The sequence below is a fragment of the Zootoca vivipara genome, chromosome 9 (genome assembly GCF_963506605.1).
Source record: "Zootoca vivipara chromosome 9, rZooViv1.1, whole genome shotgun sequence".
Taxonomy (NCBI): Eukaryota; Metazoa; Chordata; class Lepidosauria; order Squamata; family Lacertidae; genus Zootoca; species Zootoca vivipara.
The window spans coordinates 3191479-3208034 of NC_083284.1; the positions used below are offsets into that span (position 1 = coordinate 3191479).

The window sequence follows — 16556 nt, forward strand, 5'->3', positions numbered from 1 at the left end:
TGACTGGCTAAATGAAGTCCCCAAGTCACCTTTCCAGAATTCCTCCAAGTTTTGAAAGCATTTCTCTTCAAAAACGAAACACGAATAAACCAGCAAATGTATAGAGATAAACCACATGAGGAATGGCAAACCAAATGAGTGGTGCTTTAGTAATAGTTGTGGTTTGAATTTCATCACACCATCAGTTCCACCTAGGGGACTGATTAGGGCAGGCATCCCCAAACTGCGGCCCTCCAGATGTTTTGGCCTACAACTCCCATGATCCCTAGCTGACAGGTCCAATGGTCAGGGAAGATGGGAATTGTAGTCCTAAACATCTGGAGGGCCGAAGTTTGGGGATGCCTGGATTAGGGGGTCACAGCTGAGGTCAGAAAGTTGATGAGTTTCCTGGTACCTTCACCCATTTGGATTGACCTGGGATGCCAAAGACTGCCTGCCTCACAGGCCCAGCGCCATCACAATCTGCCTTACCTTTCATCCACAGGTGTCCTTGTGATGGGAATGGTGGCAGGGCAGGGCAGGCAGCCAATCAGCAAGCGGCTTGTGTCACAGGGACCATACTGGGAGGACAAAGGAAGCGAATAAAGGCCGTGGCAGGGAGGCATAAGAATCCATGGGAAATACAGAGCAGAAATAGCATAGGGTTCAAGAGAATCAGACTCAGAAGAGGAGCAAGGGAAATCCTTGAAAGATACTCTGGAAGGGAATCCTAAGGTGAACCAGAAGCAGGAGGTACAGTAGTTGCCTAGAGTGCCTGCTACACTGCAGATGATTCTTATCCAATGTTGGGAAGATCTACTTAGGCTAGGGTTGTCATCCAGCCAGAATTTTCCAGACATAGCCGGAATACCGCAGTCGGAAGCAGTGTCTGGGCAAAGAATCGCAAAAAAAATGTCCGGGAAAACCTGATTGGCAAACCATGTTGCTAGTGTTGTTTTCGGCTATTTTCCTTAAAAAATAGCTCAGAAATCTATCTCTCTCTCTTTTTTGGGGGGGGGGTTCAATTTTGCCAAAAAACCCTCAACAACCTTTGTGTACGGATGTTCACTTTTTGAAATATGGCAACCCTAACTTAGGCCATCCCTGAATTTTCAACCTCAGCTTCTCATTATTGGAGCTTAAACTGTTCCCTTTTCACAGTGAGTGTTTTTATTTGAGAACTTAAAAGAACAGTTAAAAATCTGTTAGGCAACTGCCCCTCCTTTCCCACCTTCTCCAGATGATTCCCCCCCCCCCGCTCAGCTGTCGCTCAGCTACCACCAAATGCTAGGGGGTCCCTCTGCCTATTGGGTCCTGAGCGCAGCACCCAAATTCCCTGAATAGGCAAAAGGCAGGGGGCTTGATGATGAACTTGCCCCTCGATCTGTTGTCTTCATGGGTATCTCTTTCTTCTTGTCATTGGAGCCATGGCCCCCAAGAAACCCCCAGCACCACCAAAGGGAGCGGCGGCGCCACCACCAAAGGGAGCACCGCCACCACCACCACCACCAGCACCGGAACAAAGTGGCATGACACCGCAAAAATTAAAGACGATATGGATGTGTATTGTCGGGACGGTATTGGTCTTCGGGACCATAGCTGGAGTGATGGGCCATCTCTGTAAGTTCAACTCTGTCTGCTGACACCTTCCTCAACTCTGTCGCTTGGTTTTTCCTGCTGAAGGACAGAGGGTTGATCAAGGGAACAGAGGGTCGCCCAGTGAACAGGGGAGGAGGACTGGGCACAGTTATGACGTGTCTGTTGGCACCTCCACCGGGCAGCAGGCTTGTTGAAGGGGCCCTTAGCATATACAGACACTCCAAGCACCCTTCTTTTCCAGGGCTGGATCTACGCTGAACTTTTAAACGTTATTAGAGCGATATTAGATATATCGTTCTAAAACGTCACAGGACATACTGGTACGTTAAATAATGTCCCTTACCTGGTTTTTGTTGGTAACAACACAGTTTCCCTATTGCCTGGTTCCTGGTTGCTCTGCAGAAACCTCTGGCATCAGATTTTAATAACACATTGTTAACTTTGCAAGCAAGACGTAATGTGTCCATCTATGTTATGGAAAGCAGTCCTTAACTCTTCCTATTTTTATAAACCACTAGTGTTGTTCAGCCTGTTTAGAAAACGGGCGCTAGAGGATATGTGAGAGGGAGCACTCTCTCTCTCTCTCTCTCGCTCTGCGCTCTGCCGCGGGGCGCGCCAGGACCGCAAGTAAACAAACTCGCTATCCTGTCGTGCCCCGCAGCTGAGCACAGAGAGGGAGGGAAGGCCGTGGCCTCGCCGCTCCTCTTACGGGCTCCTCCGTCGAGCGCGCGAGGGGAAGGCGCGAGGGGAAGGCGCGAGGGGAGGCGGAAGGCGGAGTCCGGCGCCTGGACCTAGCCGCCTCCCTCAGCCATAGTGCGCTTCGTCGCGGGCTTCGCCTAGGACGACGAGGGGGAAAGCCTGGCCGCCGGAGCCGCAGCAGCAGGAGCCGGAGCCCGGGGACTGGGAGGCTTTGGCGGGGGTGACCGGCTGCCCCGTCAGCAGGAGCGCCACTACCAGCTCAAACGGGAGGTGACAGGAAGGAGACCTGTCCTCGCTGGACGCACACACGTGCGCGCTTCCCCCCCGCCAACGCTCAGTCCAGCCAGGAGCGGCGGTTGGCAGCCGCAGGGAAACGGTAGGTGGGGGGGGGGAAGAGCGCGCGTGTGTGTGCGTCCAGTCTCTGCTGTCCAATCCCTGTGTCTCTGGGGTACATGCGCAGTACCCCAGGGACACACGGGACAACTTGGACGCAGGGACAACTTGGACTTTATTATATAGGATGAGTGTATATCCACCATGGGGACAATCACAGATTTACAGAAGCCGTCCTGGATTCTGACTTGATCCCGGAATGTCCCACTTTCCCTTAGGACGTCTCTATTTTCACTGGAGAATTGTTGGAGGGTGTGCCGTTATGTGACGCCCAAACCAAGGAGAAAAGTAACTATACAACCTTTAGAAGACATCTGAAGGCAGCCCTGTATAAGGAAGTGGGGTTTTTAAAAAAAAGTTTACTGTTTTATTATGTTTTTATATCTGTCAGAAACTGCCCAGAGTGTCTGGGGCAACCCAATCAGATGGGTGGGTATAAATAATAACATTATTCTTGTTGTTGTTATGGAACAGGACGTCCCTGTTAACATTGGAGAAATAATTGTATGCAAGTACCACTGGGCTTGCTCATGTGCATGCACAGGAGATATGGCTCGCCCAGGTGGCCCCCTGAAGTCACTCATACTTTGAGGGGCTCATCTGAACCCCCTAAACTGATGTAAAACTTGTCTGATGTCAAACTCCTACCAGCCACACCCCCTCAATGCCTAGCTGTGCAGCCTGGCAGTCGGGGGGCGGGGCGGAGCTGTATTTCAGTGGCTCATTTATGATATCTTGCATGGCACAATCATTATATACCCCGAGGCTCCAGCCAAAAAGCTTTCCCCTTTAACCAGGCCTTGGGCCTTTAACCACCTGTGGCCTAATAATAATTATATGGGGTGCATGTGAGCAAGACTCCTTCCAGGATCAGAGATGATGACTGTATGGACCAGCTGCAGTTGAGCAGCTGTGGAGCAATCACTTTGCAGACCTCAGTGCTAAACATGTGGATATCACATTTATACCTGAAGGAGCATCTCCACCCCCATCGTTCAGCCCAGAGTCTCAGATCCAGCTCCGAGGGCCTTCTGGTGGTTCCCTCCCTGCGAGAAGTGAGGTTACAGGGAACCAGGCAGAGGGCCTTCTCGGTGGTGGCTCCCGCCCTGTGGAACACCCTCCCATCAGATGTCAAGGAGAGATGAAACCGCTGGGTGGGGTTATCCGGTGGTTTGGAGTATATTGTCAGCAGTATGTTGATGATACACGGCTCTATTTCTCCTTTACATCTGCAGGTGAGGCAGTAGAAGTGCTGGACCAGTGTCTTGCCTCGGTAATGGACTGGATGAGAGCCAACAAAGTGAAACTCAATCCTGATGAGACTGAGGCCCTGTTAGTAGGTGGTTCCCTAGACCAGATCACTGGGAGGTTGCCTGCTCTTGATGGGGTTACACTTCCTCTGAAGGAGCAGGTTCGTAGCTTGGGGGTACTCCTGGATCCTTTGCTGTCACTCAAGGCTCAGGTGGCCTCAGTGGCCCTGAATGCCTTCCATCAGCTTCGGCTGGTGACCCAGCTACACCCCTATAGGGACAGGGGTAGCATAACTACTGTTGTCTATGCTCTGGTAACCTCAAGGTTAGATTACTGCAATGTGTTATACATAGGGCTGCCTTTGAAGATAGTTCGGAAACTTCAGCTGGTGCACAATTCAGCGGTCAGGTTGCTCACTGGACAGCAAGATGGTTTGAGTATATTACACAGATCCTGGTCCAACTGCACTAGCTACCGATTAATTTCCGGGCCCAATTAAAAGTGCTGATTTTGACCTATAAAGCCTTAAATGGCTCAGGATCACAATACCTCAAGGACCGCCTCTATCCATATGAAGCTACCCGGACCCTGAGATCATCTTATGAGGCCCTCATTCGTGTGCCTCCTCCTCGAGAGGTCTGGAGGGTGGCAACACAAGAACGGGGCCTTCTCTGCAATGGCTCCCCATCTATGGAATGCTCTCTGCAGGGAAGTTCACCTGGATTCTCCTTCTTTGGAGGTTTTTAAGCAGAGGCTGGATGGCCATCTGTCATGGATGCTTTAGCTGAGATTACTGCAATGCAGGGGGTTGGACTAGATGACCCTTGGGGGACCCTTCCAACTCTATGATTCTATGATCTCAGGCTGGGTAAGCTGGTAGAGGGCTTTGCAGGAGTCTCTGAAGAGCTACTACCTGTTGAGAAGACAGTCCAAGGCTCGGTGGAACATGGCTCAACCTCCGAATATGGCAGTTTCATGTGCTTATGGCAGGGGTCAGCAAACTTTTTCAGCAGGGGGCTGGTCTACTGTCCCTCAGACCTTGTGGGGAGCCGGACTATATTTTTTGGGCAGGAAATGAATGAATTCCTACGCCCCACAAATAACCCAGAGATGCATTTTAAATAACAGCACGCATTCTACTCATGTAAAAGCACAATGATTCCCGGACCATCCGCGGGCTGGATTTAGAAGGTGATAAGGCTGGATCTGGCCCCCGGGCCTTAGATTGCCTACCCATGGCATATGGGGTTATGGGGGGCAGTTGTTTGGGGGCAGGTTTCAAGCAGCTTAAAGTTAGGCACCTGGAAATCTTAGTTCCCCTCCTTATCTTAATAACTTTAGATAAGAAAATGCAGGCAGAAGAAGAACATCCCCTCGAACAGCCGGTGTCCAGACTCAGAGGCTCAATGGCCGCTTCATACAGACGCCCTAAGCTCAATTACGGAAATGGTAAGTGGGATAGGAATAACTATTTATTTCCGATTCTGGTTTCGAAATGCGGGGCGCGGCACAGTTTCCATAGCTCCGAGGAGTGAAAAGAAAAGGCGGAAGTCTCCTGAAGAGACAGATGTGGAATTTTGGCTAGCCTTTATAGGAAGTTTGTGGTTTCTGTGTATATAGCAATTGTTGTTGTTGTTGTTTAGTCGTTTAGTCGTGTCCGACTCTTCGTGACCCCATGGACCAGAGCACGCCAGGCACTCCTGTCTTGCACTGCCTCCCGCAGTTTGGTCAGACTCATGTTCGTAGCTTCGAGAACACTGTCCAACCATCTCGTCCTCTGTCGTCCCCTTCTCCTAGTGCCCTCAATCTTTCCCAACATCAGGGTCTTTTCCAAGGATTCTTCTCTTCTCATGAGGTGGCCAAAGTATTGGAGCCTCAGCTTCACGATCTGTCCTTCCAGTGAGCGCTCAGGGCTGATTTCCTTAAGAATGGATAGGTTTGATCTTCTTGCAGTCCATGGGACTCTCAAGAGTCTCCTCCAGCACCATAATTCAAAAGCCTCCATTCTTCTATTTTTTTAAAAAAGTTTAAAATCCCCCAAAGTAATCTCCTACTCTCAGACCAATAATTTCAGGGTTGCCCAATTCTGAACTCTCAGCCATCAAATGCCTGGGTAAAAAAAAGGAACATATTAAAAAGCTATCCTAGAAGTAAACCGTGAGGGGAGGGCTTTTCACAAATGGGGCTGCCACCGAGAAGGCCCTGTCACGGGTCACAACTGGGCAATCAGGGTTGTTAAACTGCTGGACCTCAACTCCGCAAGAAATCCTCGTCCAGACCCATTAAAATATTATTCAAACTTTTACTTGCAGAACTCTTCAGAAACAGAACATAAGCATTCTAGGTACACCCAAAATATCCCCACAATGTATTGTGCTGTCCAACCGAGACCCAGCATATTGGAAAATATGAAATGATCCAGACACACCAGGAAACAGGTCTATCTCGGCTCACAGCCTCCATTCCAGCCTCTATTGACCTTAGGCTGCTTCAGGAGAGCTTTGTTTATATCCTTGTTCCATGGAGTCTGGAAGACAAAAGACTAAAGGCAACTCCCTTCAAAATGGAGATTTGCAACCAAATACCTTTGTCACCTGATATACAGATAAGGTTTACAGATAGAAAAACCTCAAAAATCACAACTCTGTATATGGAAAATAAGAGAATATTAAATGTATTGTACACAAAATATCAGAGTTTAACATGTATGATACTCTGATTGGTATGAGCTTAAACAACATATTGGTATATCTTGCAAGGGCGAGATGACCTTATGGTTGAGCGTTAAGTTGCCTGTGCATGTAAGTGTAATACTTGAATATTTTGGATTATATTAGTTGGCCTTTTGCATATGGGAATGTATTATATGAGTCATTAACAGAATGTCATGTATCATTTAGCAATGTACTTGGACCGACCTGGTGAAGGGTGACGAAACGCTTAAGCTCATACCAATTGGAGCATTAGTACGTGTTATATTGCGGTATTAACATGTGTACAATAAATTGAATATACTCTTATTTTCCATACACAGAGTTGTGCTTTATGAGACCTGTTAAAAGGTTATGGCACTTATATGTTAGCTAGCAGAAAACGACAACTAGTTAATTATCAGCTCACCAAGTTCACTTCTTCTGTGAAAAAACCCCAATGTTAGCAATAGACATTTAGCCACTTTCCATTTTAAAAATTCATTAATGCACACACATTTTCATTTCTGTGTCAATTAAACCAATTATCCTCCCCTAAAAGGCAGGCTTGGCTGCCATTCTGAAGATGCTATTAGAACCACTCTGTTGTGGTGTACATTTTAGAAGGACTCTTTTGCTTTTATTATCTAATTAGGATTCTGGCTTCTATGGGATTTTTTTTGTTTTTGTTTTGTTACAGATAATACCTTCAGTGCTTGATTATTCTAGATTGGGGGCGGGGGCGGGTTGTGAATGCATATACAGTATAGACTTCTGACTCATTAACTTCCCTGAGGATCCCACTTTGTGAGATACGAAGGTGGGCTACATGTTTAGGACTGTCATACATCCAGATTTCCCCAGACATGACTGGGATTTCATTTTTCATTTTTACTTTTATTTCTGCAGTTTTAACAGCTTTATACACACATTGTACAGCAGAGGTCAACAATTTTTTTCAGCAAGGGGCCGGTCCACCACCCCTCAGACCTTGTGGGGGGCCGGACTATATTTTTTTGGGGGGGGGGGAATAAAATGAACAAATTCCGATGCTCCACAAAAAACCCAGAGATGCATTTAAAATGAAAGCACACATTCTACTCATGTAAAAACATGCTGATTCCTGGACCGTCCGTGGGCCGGATTTAGAAGGCGATTGGGCCGGATCTGGCCCCCGAGCCTTAGTTTGCCTACCCATGTCATACAGTATCAATCACTCATCTCTTTCCCTAAGACTTCCCAATCCATCTCTCTGTGGTATGCTAGGGACATCTGGATGTGCTGCATATCCTAACATTTCACCCATTATCATTTGAAGTCTTCCTCTTTTGATGTTATCTGCTGCTCATATGTTAACTCCTACTTGTAGGTTAAATTGTACATTATACCCTCCACTCTTCTCTTTAACTCATCCTTATTCTTTAGTTTCCTGGTCACGGTGACTAATTCTATGTATTCTATCAGTTTGTCCCGCCAGATTTCCTTCGATGGTATCTCTGCTTCTCTCCATTCTTTCACATATACTGTTCTAGCTGCAGTGATCATGTACAGAAAAATACTGAGTGCCTTTTTGGGGGATAAAATAAAAAAATTCCTTCCAGTAGCACCTTAGAGACCAACTAAGTTTGTCATTGGTATGAGCTTTCGTGTGCATGCACACTTCTTCAGATGTTATCACCTATTATCCCTAATAGAAAGGCCTCTGGTCTTTTGGGAAATGTGAGTTGTAGAATCTTTTTTAATTCTGTGTGGAACAGTTCCCAATACTCTCTAAAAACTTTCTAGATTAATTTATCATCCTTTCCTATTACATTTTTTTCGAATTCTGAACTCATTTCTGCAAATCCCTTTTCCTTATTATCTCTTTTAAATAAGTACTGAAAGTACTGAAACCAATCTATAGTATGATCCAAAATCTATTCCCCCCCCCGCCCCCAGGTGAACTCTTTAAACTCTTTAAGGTCTTTATAAGTGGCCCACTTCTCATCCATGTTCAACCTTTTCACTGAGACTGCCTCTGTTGGTGATATCCATCTTGAGTTTTCTCGCTAAAAGATCTTTGTGTCTCTATCAAACCATGTATATACTTCTTCTTATGACATGGTTTTGGGAAGCTTGATATGTCGTAGTGCAGATATGCATGCCATTCAAAGTACAGATCAAAACCTTCTAGGTCTAAAATTTTGGTATCTCTTAGCTCCATCCATTCCTTCATCCAGCACAGGCACACTGCCTCATAATAAAGTCTGAGGTCTGGAAGGGCAAAAACTCCTCTGCCTCTTACGTCTGTCATATTTTTTATAATTATTTTTTTTGGGGGGGAGGGGTTCTCCCCTGCCAGATGAAGTTTGCCATGCCTTTCTTCCACTGTTTGAAACATTTTGGGCTATTTATTACCGTGAGTGTTTGAAATAAGAAGATCATCTTGGGCCAAACATCTTTTTATATTGGATAAGTTTTATCCTTCCTTCACTCACACTAGTAAGTGATGTAGTAGAGCAGATTCCCCTCAATATAGCTGGAAGCTAGTTTGCAGAATCATTTGAATCTCTTAGTTAATATTATTTCCTGGTGCCCCCTTTGATCCCTCTTAAAAGAATAAAGGCACCAGAGTCTTTCTGAGTAAAGTGACAAAAGGTTTACTCACATTTCAGTTCACAATATGATCCCTGAAAGGCAGGCTTTACTTGGGGAGTAAACTGTGAGTTCATCTCATAAGGAGACTGAACTCATGTGCTGCTGGCTGAGAGCCAGCAGACAGCAAAATTACATTAAGATAATAAAAGGGCTGCAGGAGAGCAGCATGGCAGCAAAAGATAGAACAAGAGAGCAAGTGAAGCAAGAATAGATGGAACTGGACTGAGAAAATGGCTGCGTGACCCAGCTCTTTTATGCAGTTAGCCAGAGCCATGCCCATCTCCCAGGTCACATGCAGGGGGAGGATGCTCCAGACCAGCGGAAGAGAAAGTTACCCTGACTGGGTGTCCCCCTGCCTGTGCCCACTCTAGGGAAATAAGGAATGCTGCATTTGACTGCTCCAATGGATTACGTCCCACAATTTTAACATACGTTATCCTGGAAAAGGTTTAAGTTCTTCTTTGCTGATATCCATTTTCCCAAATATTTTAACCCCCCCCCCCCAATTTTAATTCTCATAATATTCTCGAGTCTTTCTTTTGCCTTTGAGTGTAGATTTTTAAGTATCACCCCCCCACCTTATTTACATAGAATCCTGCTAAGTTACCAAATTTTAGTTACAGGTAGGTAGCCGTGTTGGTCTGCTGTCAAAACACAATAAAAATAAAATAGGAAAGTTTACTTCCAGTAGCACCTTAGAGACCAACTAAGTTTGTCATTGGTATGAGCTTTCGTGTGCATGCACACTTCTTCAGATAAGACTCTGGAGAATCTGAAGAAGTCTGCGTGGTATCTGAAAAAGTGTGCATGCACATGAAAACTCATACCAATGACAAACTTAGTTGGTCTCTAAGGTGCTACTGGAAGGAATTTTTCTATTTTATTTTGCTAAATTTTGTTATAGTTTCTATTGTCCTTGGGACACTTTCCATTGGATTTTTCAATGTCGACACAATGTTGTCTGCAAGGTTTTGGCTTTGTACTCACTCAGCCCAACCTTAATTCCTGTTATTTCATCATTTCCCCGTGTTTCTCTAGTTAACACTTCCAGTGTTAGGATTAACAACAATGGAGACAGGGGGGAATCCCTGCCTTGTCGTCATTACTTGGATTTCAGTGGGGGGGGGGAGGGAATTTCCAAAAGGCAGCACTTTGGATCTTAGGCAAATCCATTTAAAAATTGTGGGGTTTGGGGGGCATTTTTGTCAAAATAAAGCTAAACAATTTTGGGGTGCCCTGCTTTTTTAAAATATGGCAACCCTATAACATGTTCAAATGAAGAAGCAAATGTGTCTGGGTCTGGGTCAGGCTGGTGTTGAAGAAACTCTCATTCTAATTTTGGGAATACTTTCAGCCATAAAGTTATCAGAATTTGCTGTGACATTGTTGGACACATTGAAAAGCAACCAACACGAATTTGCAGAGCAGAAGAAAACCTACCGTGAGTATCTGCATGTCTAAATACGGGGCACACTTTGAGAATGCAAGGGGGCAAATGGATATGGCGGCATGCCAGAAACTGAAAGGGTGGAATGCTGGAATTGCAAAAAAGGGGGGGGGGCACACCCTTATCTGCCACAAAGATTAAAAGCCACATTGAATGAGCATTAAATGCGGGTACAGAGCACAAGCTAAGGGAAGGAGCTGGGACATATGAGTGTTCAGTCTCAGCAGCTTTCTCTTGCATTTTACCCAGGCCCTGCTCCGTCAATTTTGGTTTCTTTCTTCAGCTTCTCAGTTTCCCACATTCCCATGGCAGTTTGCATTTATTTAAAACAGGTTGTCATGAAAATGCACCAGCATTTCAGCGCATGTTTCTCCTCAGCATGCCCAGTTTTGCTTGCAATATTGCTGAAGATGCATTTTATTTTATTTTTGCAAAGTAATTTCCTCTTAAGAGGATGCGTGTTTTTTGTTTGTTTGTTGTTGACATCGCAAACATAGGCATTTCAACGCCCCCTTCACCCTAGTCTGTGCCTTTTCCCAAAGTTCCTTGGCTGGCAAACTGCATTTCAAAACCCAGAGGAGTGTAACTTTTGAGGAATGGTTGTGTTTCAGGTCGTTTTGGAGAGTGCAAATCAGGCAGGTTTGTCTTTAAATCAAATCCCCTCCTCCACCGAAGCAACTGCTTGGGGAGCCACAGGTCTGGCAGAAAAGCCGAAGCGTTGCAGGCAATGAGGTGCAGCGTAGTAGCTGTGTGATGCTAAAATTTGGCACCCCTGCACCTCTCGCACTCTGTTCTACAGTATTGCTGTGGTGCCCCTGCCCCCCTGCTGACAACCAAGTTCAGTATGTACAAAATACAAGTCCTACCATATCTTGTCAGTGCCGTGCTACATTCTTTTCTAATTTCTTCATCTTCTGTCGTATTTTTTCTGTCTGTCGTATTCCCTAGAAGAGTGGCCTGAAATAATCTTTGGGTGAAACAGGGAATCCAGGAATCCTTGTCTTGTCTGCCTGTGCCAGCATCCAGCAGTGCCAGGTTCTTTTGTCTGCCAACCCAATCATCTTCATTAGACACTTAGACATAGCTGCCAAGTTATCCCTTTTTTAAAGGGATTTTCCATTATGCTGAATAGGCTTCCTCGCGAGAAAAGGGAAAACTTGGCAGCTATGCACTTAGAAGATTATTTCACGCTACTCTTCTAAGGAATACGACAGACAGAAAAATATAAGAGAACATGAAAAAATTAGAAAGGAATGTACCACGGCACTGACAATATAGGACTTGTATTTTGTACATACTGAACTTGGTGGTCAACTGGAAAGCTACATTTTAATATGTTATGTTGCGTTGTTGATTCTGACATTATAAGAAGCTGTATCTGTCAGGAGTATGGGCAGGAGTCAGGCTCTGGGGCCTGTAGTGCTTTGCAGGACTGGGGCCTGCCTCAGCTTGTGCTGGAGAAGCAAGGAGTGGCCACTCAGGTGAGGCCACTTGATACCTCACTGCACCTGGTGGCAGGAGCTGGGAGGGATAAAAGCTCAGCATTTCCCTTCAGCTCTTTGCCACAGCAACACTATCCCTGCCTGTTTGCATCTGGCCTCTTGATCCTTGCTCCTCGGACCCTTGCCTTGCCGACGTCTTGATCCTTGCTCCGTGGACCCTTGCCTTGCCGACGTCTTGATCCTTGCTCCGTGGACCCTTGCCTTGCCGACGCCTTTATCCTTGCTCCGTGGACCCGTGCCTTGCCGACGCCTTGATCCTCGACCCTTGTACCTTCGCCTTGCTTCTTGTTCCTTGAACCTTCACCTTGCTTCTTGTTCCTTGAACCTTCGCCGTGCTTCTTGTTCCTTGAGCCTTCGCCTTGCTCCTTGCTCCTTGGACCTTTGCCTTGCCGACGCCTTGCTCCTTGACTCCCAGACCTTCGGCTCTGCCTTGCTCCTTGACCCTGTGACTGCCTGCTGCTGGACCCTCAGCCCTGCACCTGTTCCTGCTTCTACACCACTTCTGGTCCTGACGCCCGCCGACCGGACCGTGACAGTATCTAATTTTTGAGAAGTAGTTTCTAGTAAATAATTTCGTAATTGTTACCATGAGGCCTATTACGTTTATGTGTTTTTTTTTCAATTGGATTTGCGTAATACAGTATAGGCATTCTGGTGGTTTTTGGTTTGTGGTGCCCCCTGCAGCATGACACCCAGTGCGACCTCACCGGCATAGCTGCCAATTCTCCTGTTTTCCCCGGGAAATCCCCGTTTTTCCAGCTGTTCCTAGCAGGTATGCTCACCGGGCACGCTAACCTCAAACCACCTCTGTGTGCCCAATGTGATTTCTCCAGTGAAGAACGAGTCCTAGCTACTTGTCAAAACTTGTGCATGAGGCCGATCCGTTAGGCCCATCAACAGAACCGTAGCTAAGTGATCTTGCGCCCCTGGCAGAACCGTCCAGATTGCGCCCCCCAGCCACTGACAAATGAGCTCTTCTTTCTGCCTCTTCTCCAAACCCATCTCCCCTCCACCCATTCAATTCACCTTCTATTTAAAACCATTTCTTATGAGGCAATAACTGATATTTATATTGATGGACATTTTTTTAAAGATGATTTTGCACCCCCCAATCGCCTGCGTCCCTGGTGGGGGCCCACCTTACCACCCCCTAGCTACGGGTCTGCCCGTTGCCACATGTCACCTCGTTGCTGAAGTGGCAACACTGACTGCTGACTAAGACCCTGGAACAGAGGTTTTCAACCTTTCTGCGTCCATGGCTCTCTTGACCAACTGCATTCTTTCTGCAGCACCCCTGTGGGGCACAGGAGCCCAGTTATGTCACCCCTTGCCTGCAGAGCTGGCAGCCCCTCGCCCCTTTTCAAACACCTTTCCTTGTGGAGTGTTCCCTGAACCTCCTCTCCTCTCCCCTCTCCTTGGGAGTCCTCCAGGCCCCTCATCTCTGAGCCCCCACCCCAGAGAGAGGTGCCTCCTCACGCCACCCTTCAGGGCCCTGGGAAGAATAATAGAATCATAGAGTTGGAAGAGACCACAAGGGCCATCCAGTCCAACCCCCTGCCAAGCAGGAAACAGCATCAAAGCATTCTTGACAGATGGCTGTCAAGCCTCCGCTTAAAGAAGGAGACTCCACCACACTCGGTCCACACCTCGGTCCAGTATACCTGAAGGAGTGTCTCCACCTCCATCATTCTGCCCGGACACTGAGGTCCAGCACCAAGGGCCTTCTGGCGGTTCCCTCGTTGCGAGAAGCCAAGTTGCAGGGAACTAGGCAGAGGGCCTACTCGGTGGTGGCGCCCACCCTGTGGAACGCCCTCCCAACAGATGTCAAAGAGGAAAACAACTACCAGACTTTTAGAAGACATATGAAGGCAGCCCTGTTCAGGGAGGCTTTTAATGTTTAATAGATTACTGTGTTTTATTTTTCTGTTGGAAGCCGCCCAGATGGGCGGGGTATAAATAATAATAATAATAATATATTATTATTATTATTATTATTAAACTCCTTGGTAGCAAATTCCACTGCCGAACAACTCTTACTGTCAGGAAGTTCTTTCTAATGTTTAGGTGGAATCTTCTTTCTTGTAGTTTGAATCCATTGCTCCGTGTCCGCTTCTCTGGAGCAGCAGAAAACAACCTTTCTCCCTCCTCTATATCACATCCTTTTATATATTTGAACATGGCTATCAAATCACCCCTTAACCTTCTCTTCTCCAGGCTAAACATACCCAGCTCCCTAAGCCGTTCCTCATGAGGCATCGTTTCCAGGCCTTTGACCATTTTGGTTGCCCTCTTCTGGACACGTTCCAGCTTGTCAGTATCCTTCTTGAACTGTGGTGCCCAGAACTGGACACAGTACTCCAGGTGAGGTCTGACCAGAGCAGAATACAGTGGTACTATTACTTCCCTAGATCTAGATGCTATACTCCTATTGATGCAGCCCAGAATTGCATTGGCTTTTTTAGCTGCTGCAAACTCATGTCAAGTTTGTGGTTTACCAGGACTCCTAGATCCTTTTCACATGTACTGCTCTCAAGCCAGGTGTCTCCCATCCTGTATGTGTGCCTTTCATTTTTTTTGCCCAAGTGTAGTACTTTACATTTCTCCTTGTTAAAATTCATCTTGTTTGCTTTGGCCCAGTTGTCTAATCTGTTAAGGTCATTTTGAAGTGTGATCCTGTCCTCTGGGGTGTTAGCCACCCCTCCCAATTTGGTGTCATCTGCAAACTTGCTCAGGATGCCCTCAAGCCCATCATCCAAGTCATTGATAAAGATGTTGAATAAGACTGGGCCCAAGACAGAACCCTGTGGCACCCCACTAGTCACTACTCTCCAGGATGAGGAGGAGCCATTGATGAGCACCCTTTGGGTTTGGTCAGCCAGCCAGTTACAAATCCACTGAATGGTAGCATTGTCTAGCCTGCATTTTACCAGCTTCTTTACAAGAATATTATGGGGCACCTTGTCAGCCTTGCTGAAATCAAGATAGGCTATATCCACAGCATTCCCTTCATCTACCAGGCTTGTAATTCTGTCAAAAACTGAGATCAGATTAGTCTGACATGTTTGCATTTCACCATCTTCTCCTCTAAGTGACCCCACTGTTTCCTTGTTCTTCCTTTTGCTACGGACATACCCCATAAAAGCCCTTTTTGTTGCTTTTAACCTCTCTGGTGAGCCTGAGTTCATTCTGTGCTTTAGCTTTTCTGACTTTGTCTCTACACGCTCTGGCTATATGTTTGAATTCCTCTCTGGTGATTTCCCCCCTTTTCCATTTTTTGTACATATCCCTTTTAAATCTTAACCCAGTTAAAAGTTCTTTAGATAGCCACCCTGGCTTCTTTAGGCACCTTCCATGTTTCTGTCTCATTGGTATTGCCTGAAGTTGTGCTTTTAATGTCTCCCTTTTAACAAACTCCCAACCATCATGAACTCCCTTCCCTTTTAGTATTTCTCTCCATGGGATCTCACCCAGCGTTTCCCTAAGTTTTCTGAAGTTGGCTTTCTTAAAGTCTAGGATTTGTGTCTTAGTATGCTTGGTTGCTCCTTTCCGCTGTATCATAAACTCCAGAAGAGCATGGTCACTCCCACCTAATGATCCTGCCACTTCTACCCCACTAACCAGGCCATCACTATTGGTTAGGACCAGATCTAAAATGGCTGATCCTCTTGTTGCTTCTCCCACTTTCTGGACAATGAAATTGTCTGCAAGGCCAGTGAGGAATCTGTTTGACCATATGCTCTTGGCTGAGTTTGACATCCAACAAATATCAGGATAGTCCCCCATTACTACTATCTCACTTCCTTTTGAATGCTTGGCCATCAGTTCCAGGAAGTCATCATCTGTGTCCTCAGTTTGGCTTGGGGATCTATAGTAAACTCCCACAATGAGATCACTGTTATTTTTCTCTCCCTTAATTTTGACCCAGATACACTCAACTTGGCTTTGAAGTTTTAAATCCTGCATCTCTTCACAGGTATACACATCCCTGACATATAACGCTACTCCTCCTCCTTTCCTGTTTGGTCTATTTCTCTGAAATAGATTGTATCCCTCTATTTCTACATTCAAATCATGAGACTCATCCCACCAGGTTTCAGTGATGCCTATTATGTCGTATTTAGTTTGCTGTACCAAGAGCTCAAGTTCATCTTGTTTATTTCCCATGCTCTGTGCATTAGTATACAGACACTGAAGACCATTGATCATTCCCCCATGTCTCTTATTTAAGGATATTTTCCTCCCTCCACTAGGTCTGCATGCTGTTTGCTCCATTTGGTCCTTGACATTTGGATGATCATCTTCAGCATTTGATAGACTCCTACCTTCAGGACCACTGTCTCCCTCCCCCACATAAGTCAG

The 16556-nt window shown here is 46.2% G+C and overlaps 1 protein-coding gene across 1 annotated transcript in view; it reads left to right on the plus strand.

Moving 5' to 3' along the window:
* The first annotated feature begins 1406 nt into the window (after positions 1-1406).
* The window catches only part of LOC118079518 (asialoglycoprotein receptor 1-like), a 44727-nt gene continuing 29577 nt past the window's right edge, over positions 1407-16556 (plus strand). The window contains exons 1-2 of the mRNA XM_060279112.1: positions 1407-1599; positions 5263-5370. Coding sequence (XP_060135095.1) covers positions 1407-1599; positions 5263-5370 — 301 coding nt within the window. The remainder of the gene's footprint in view (positions 1600-5262; positions 5371-16556) is intronic.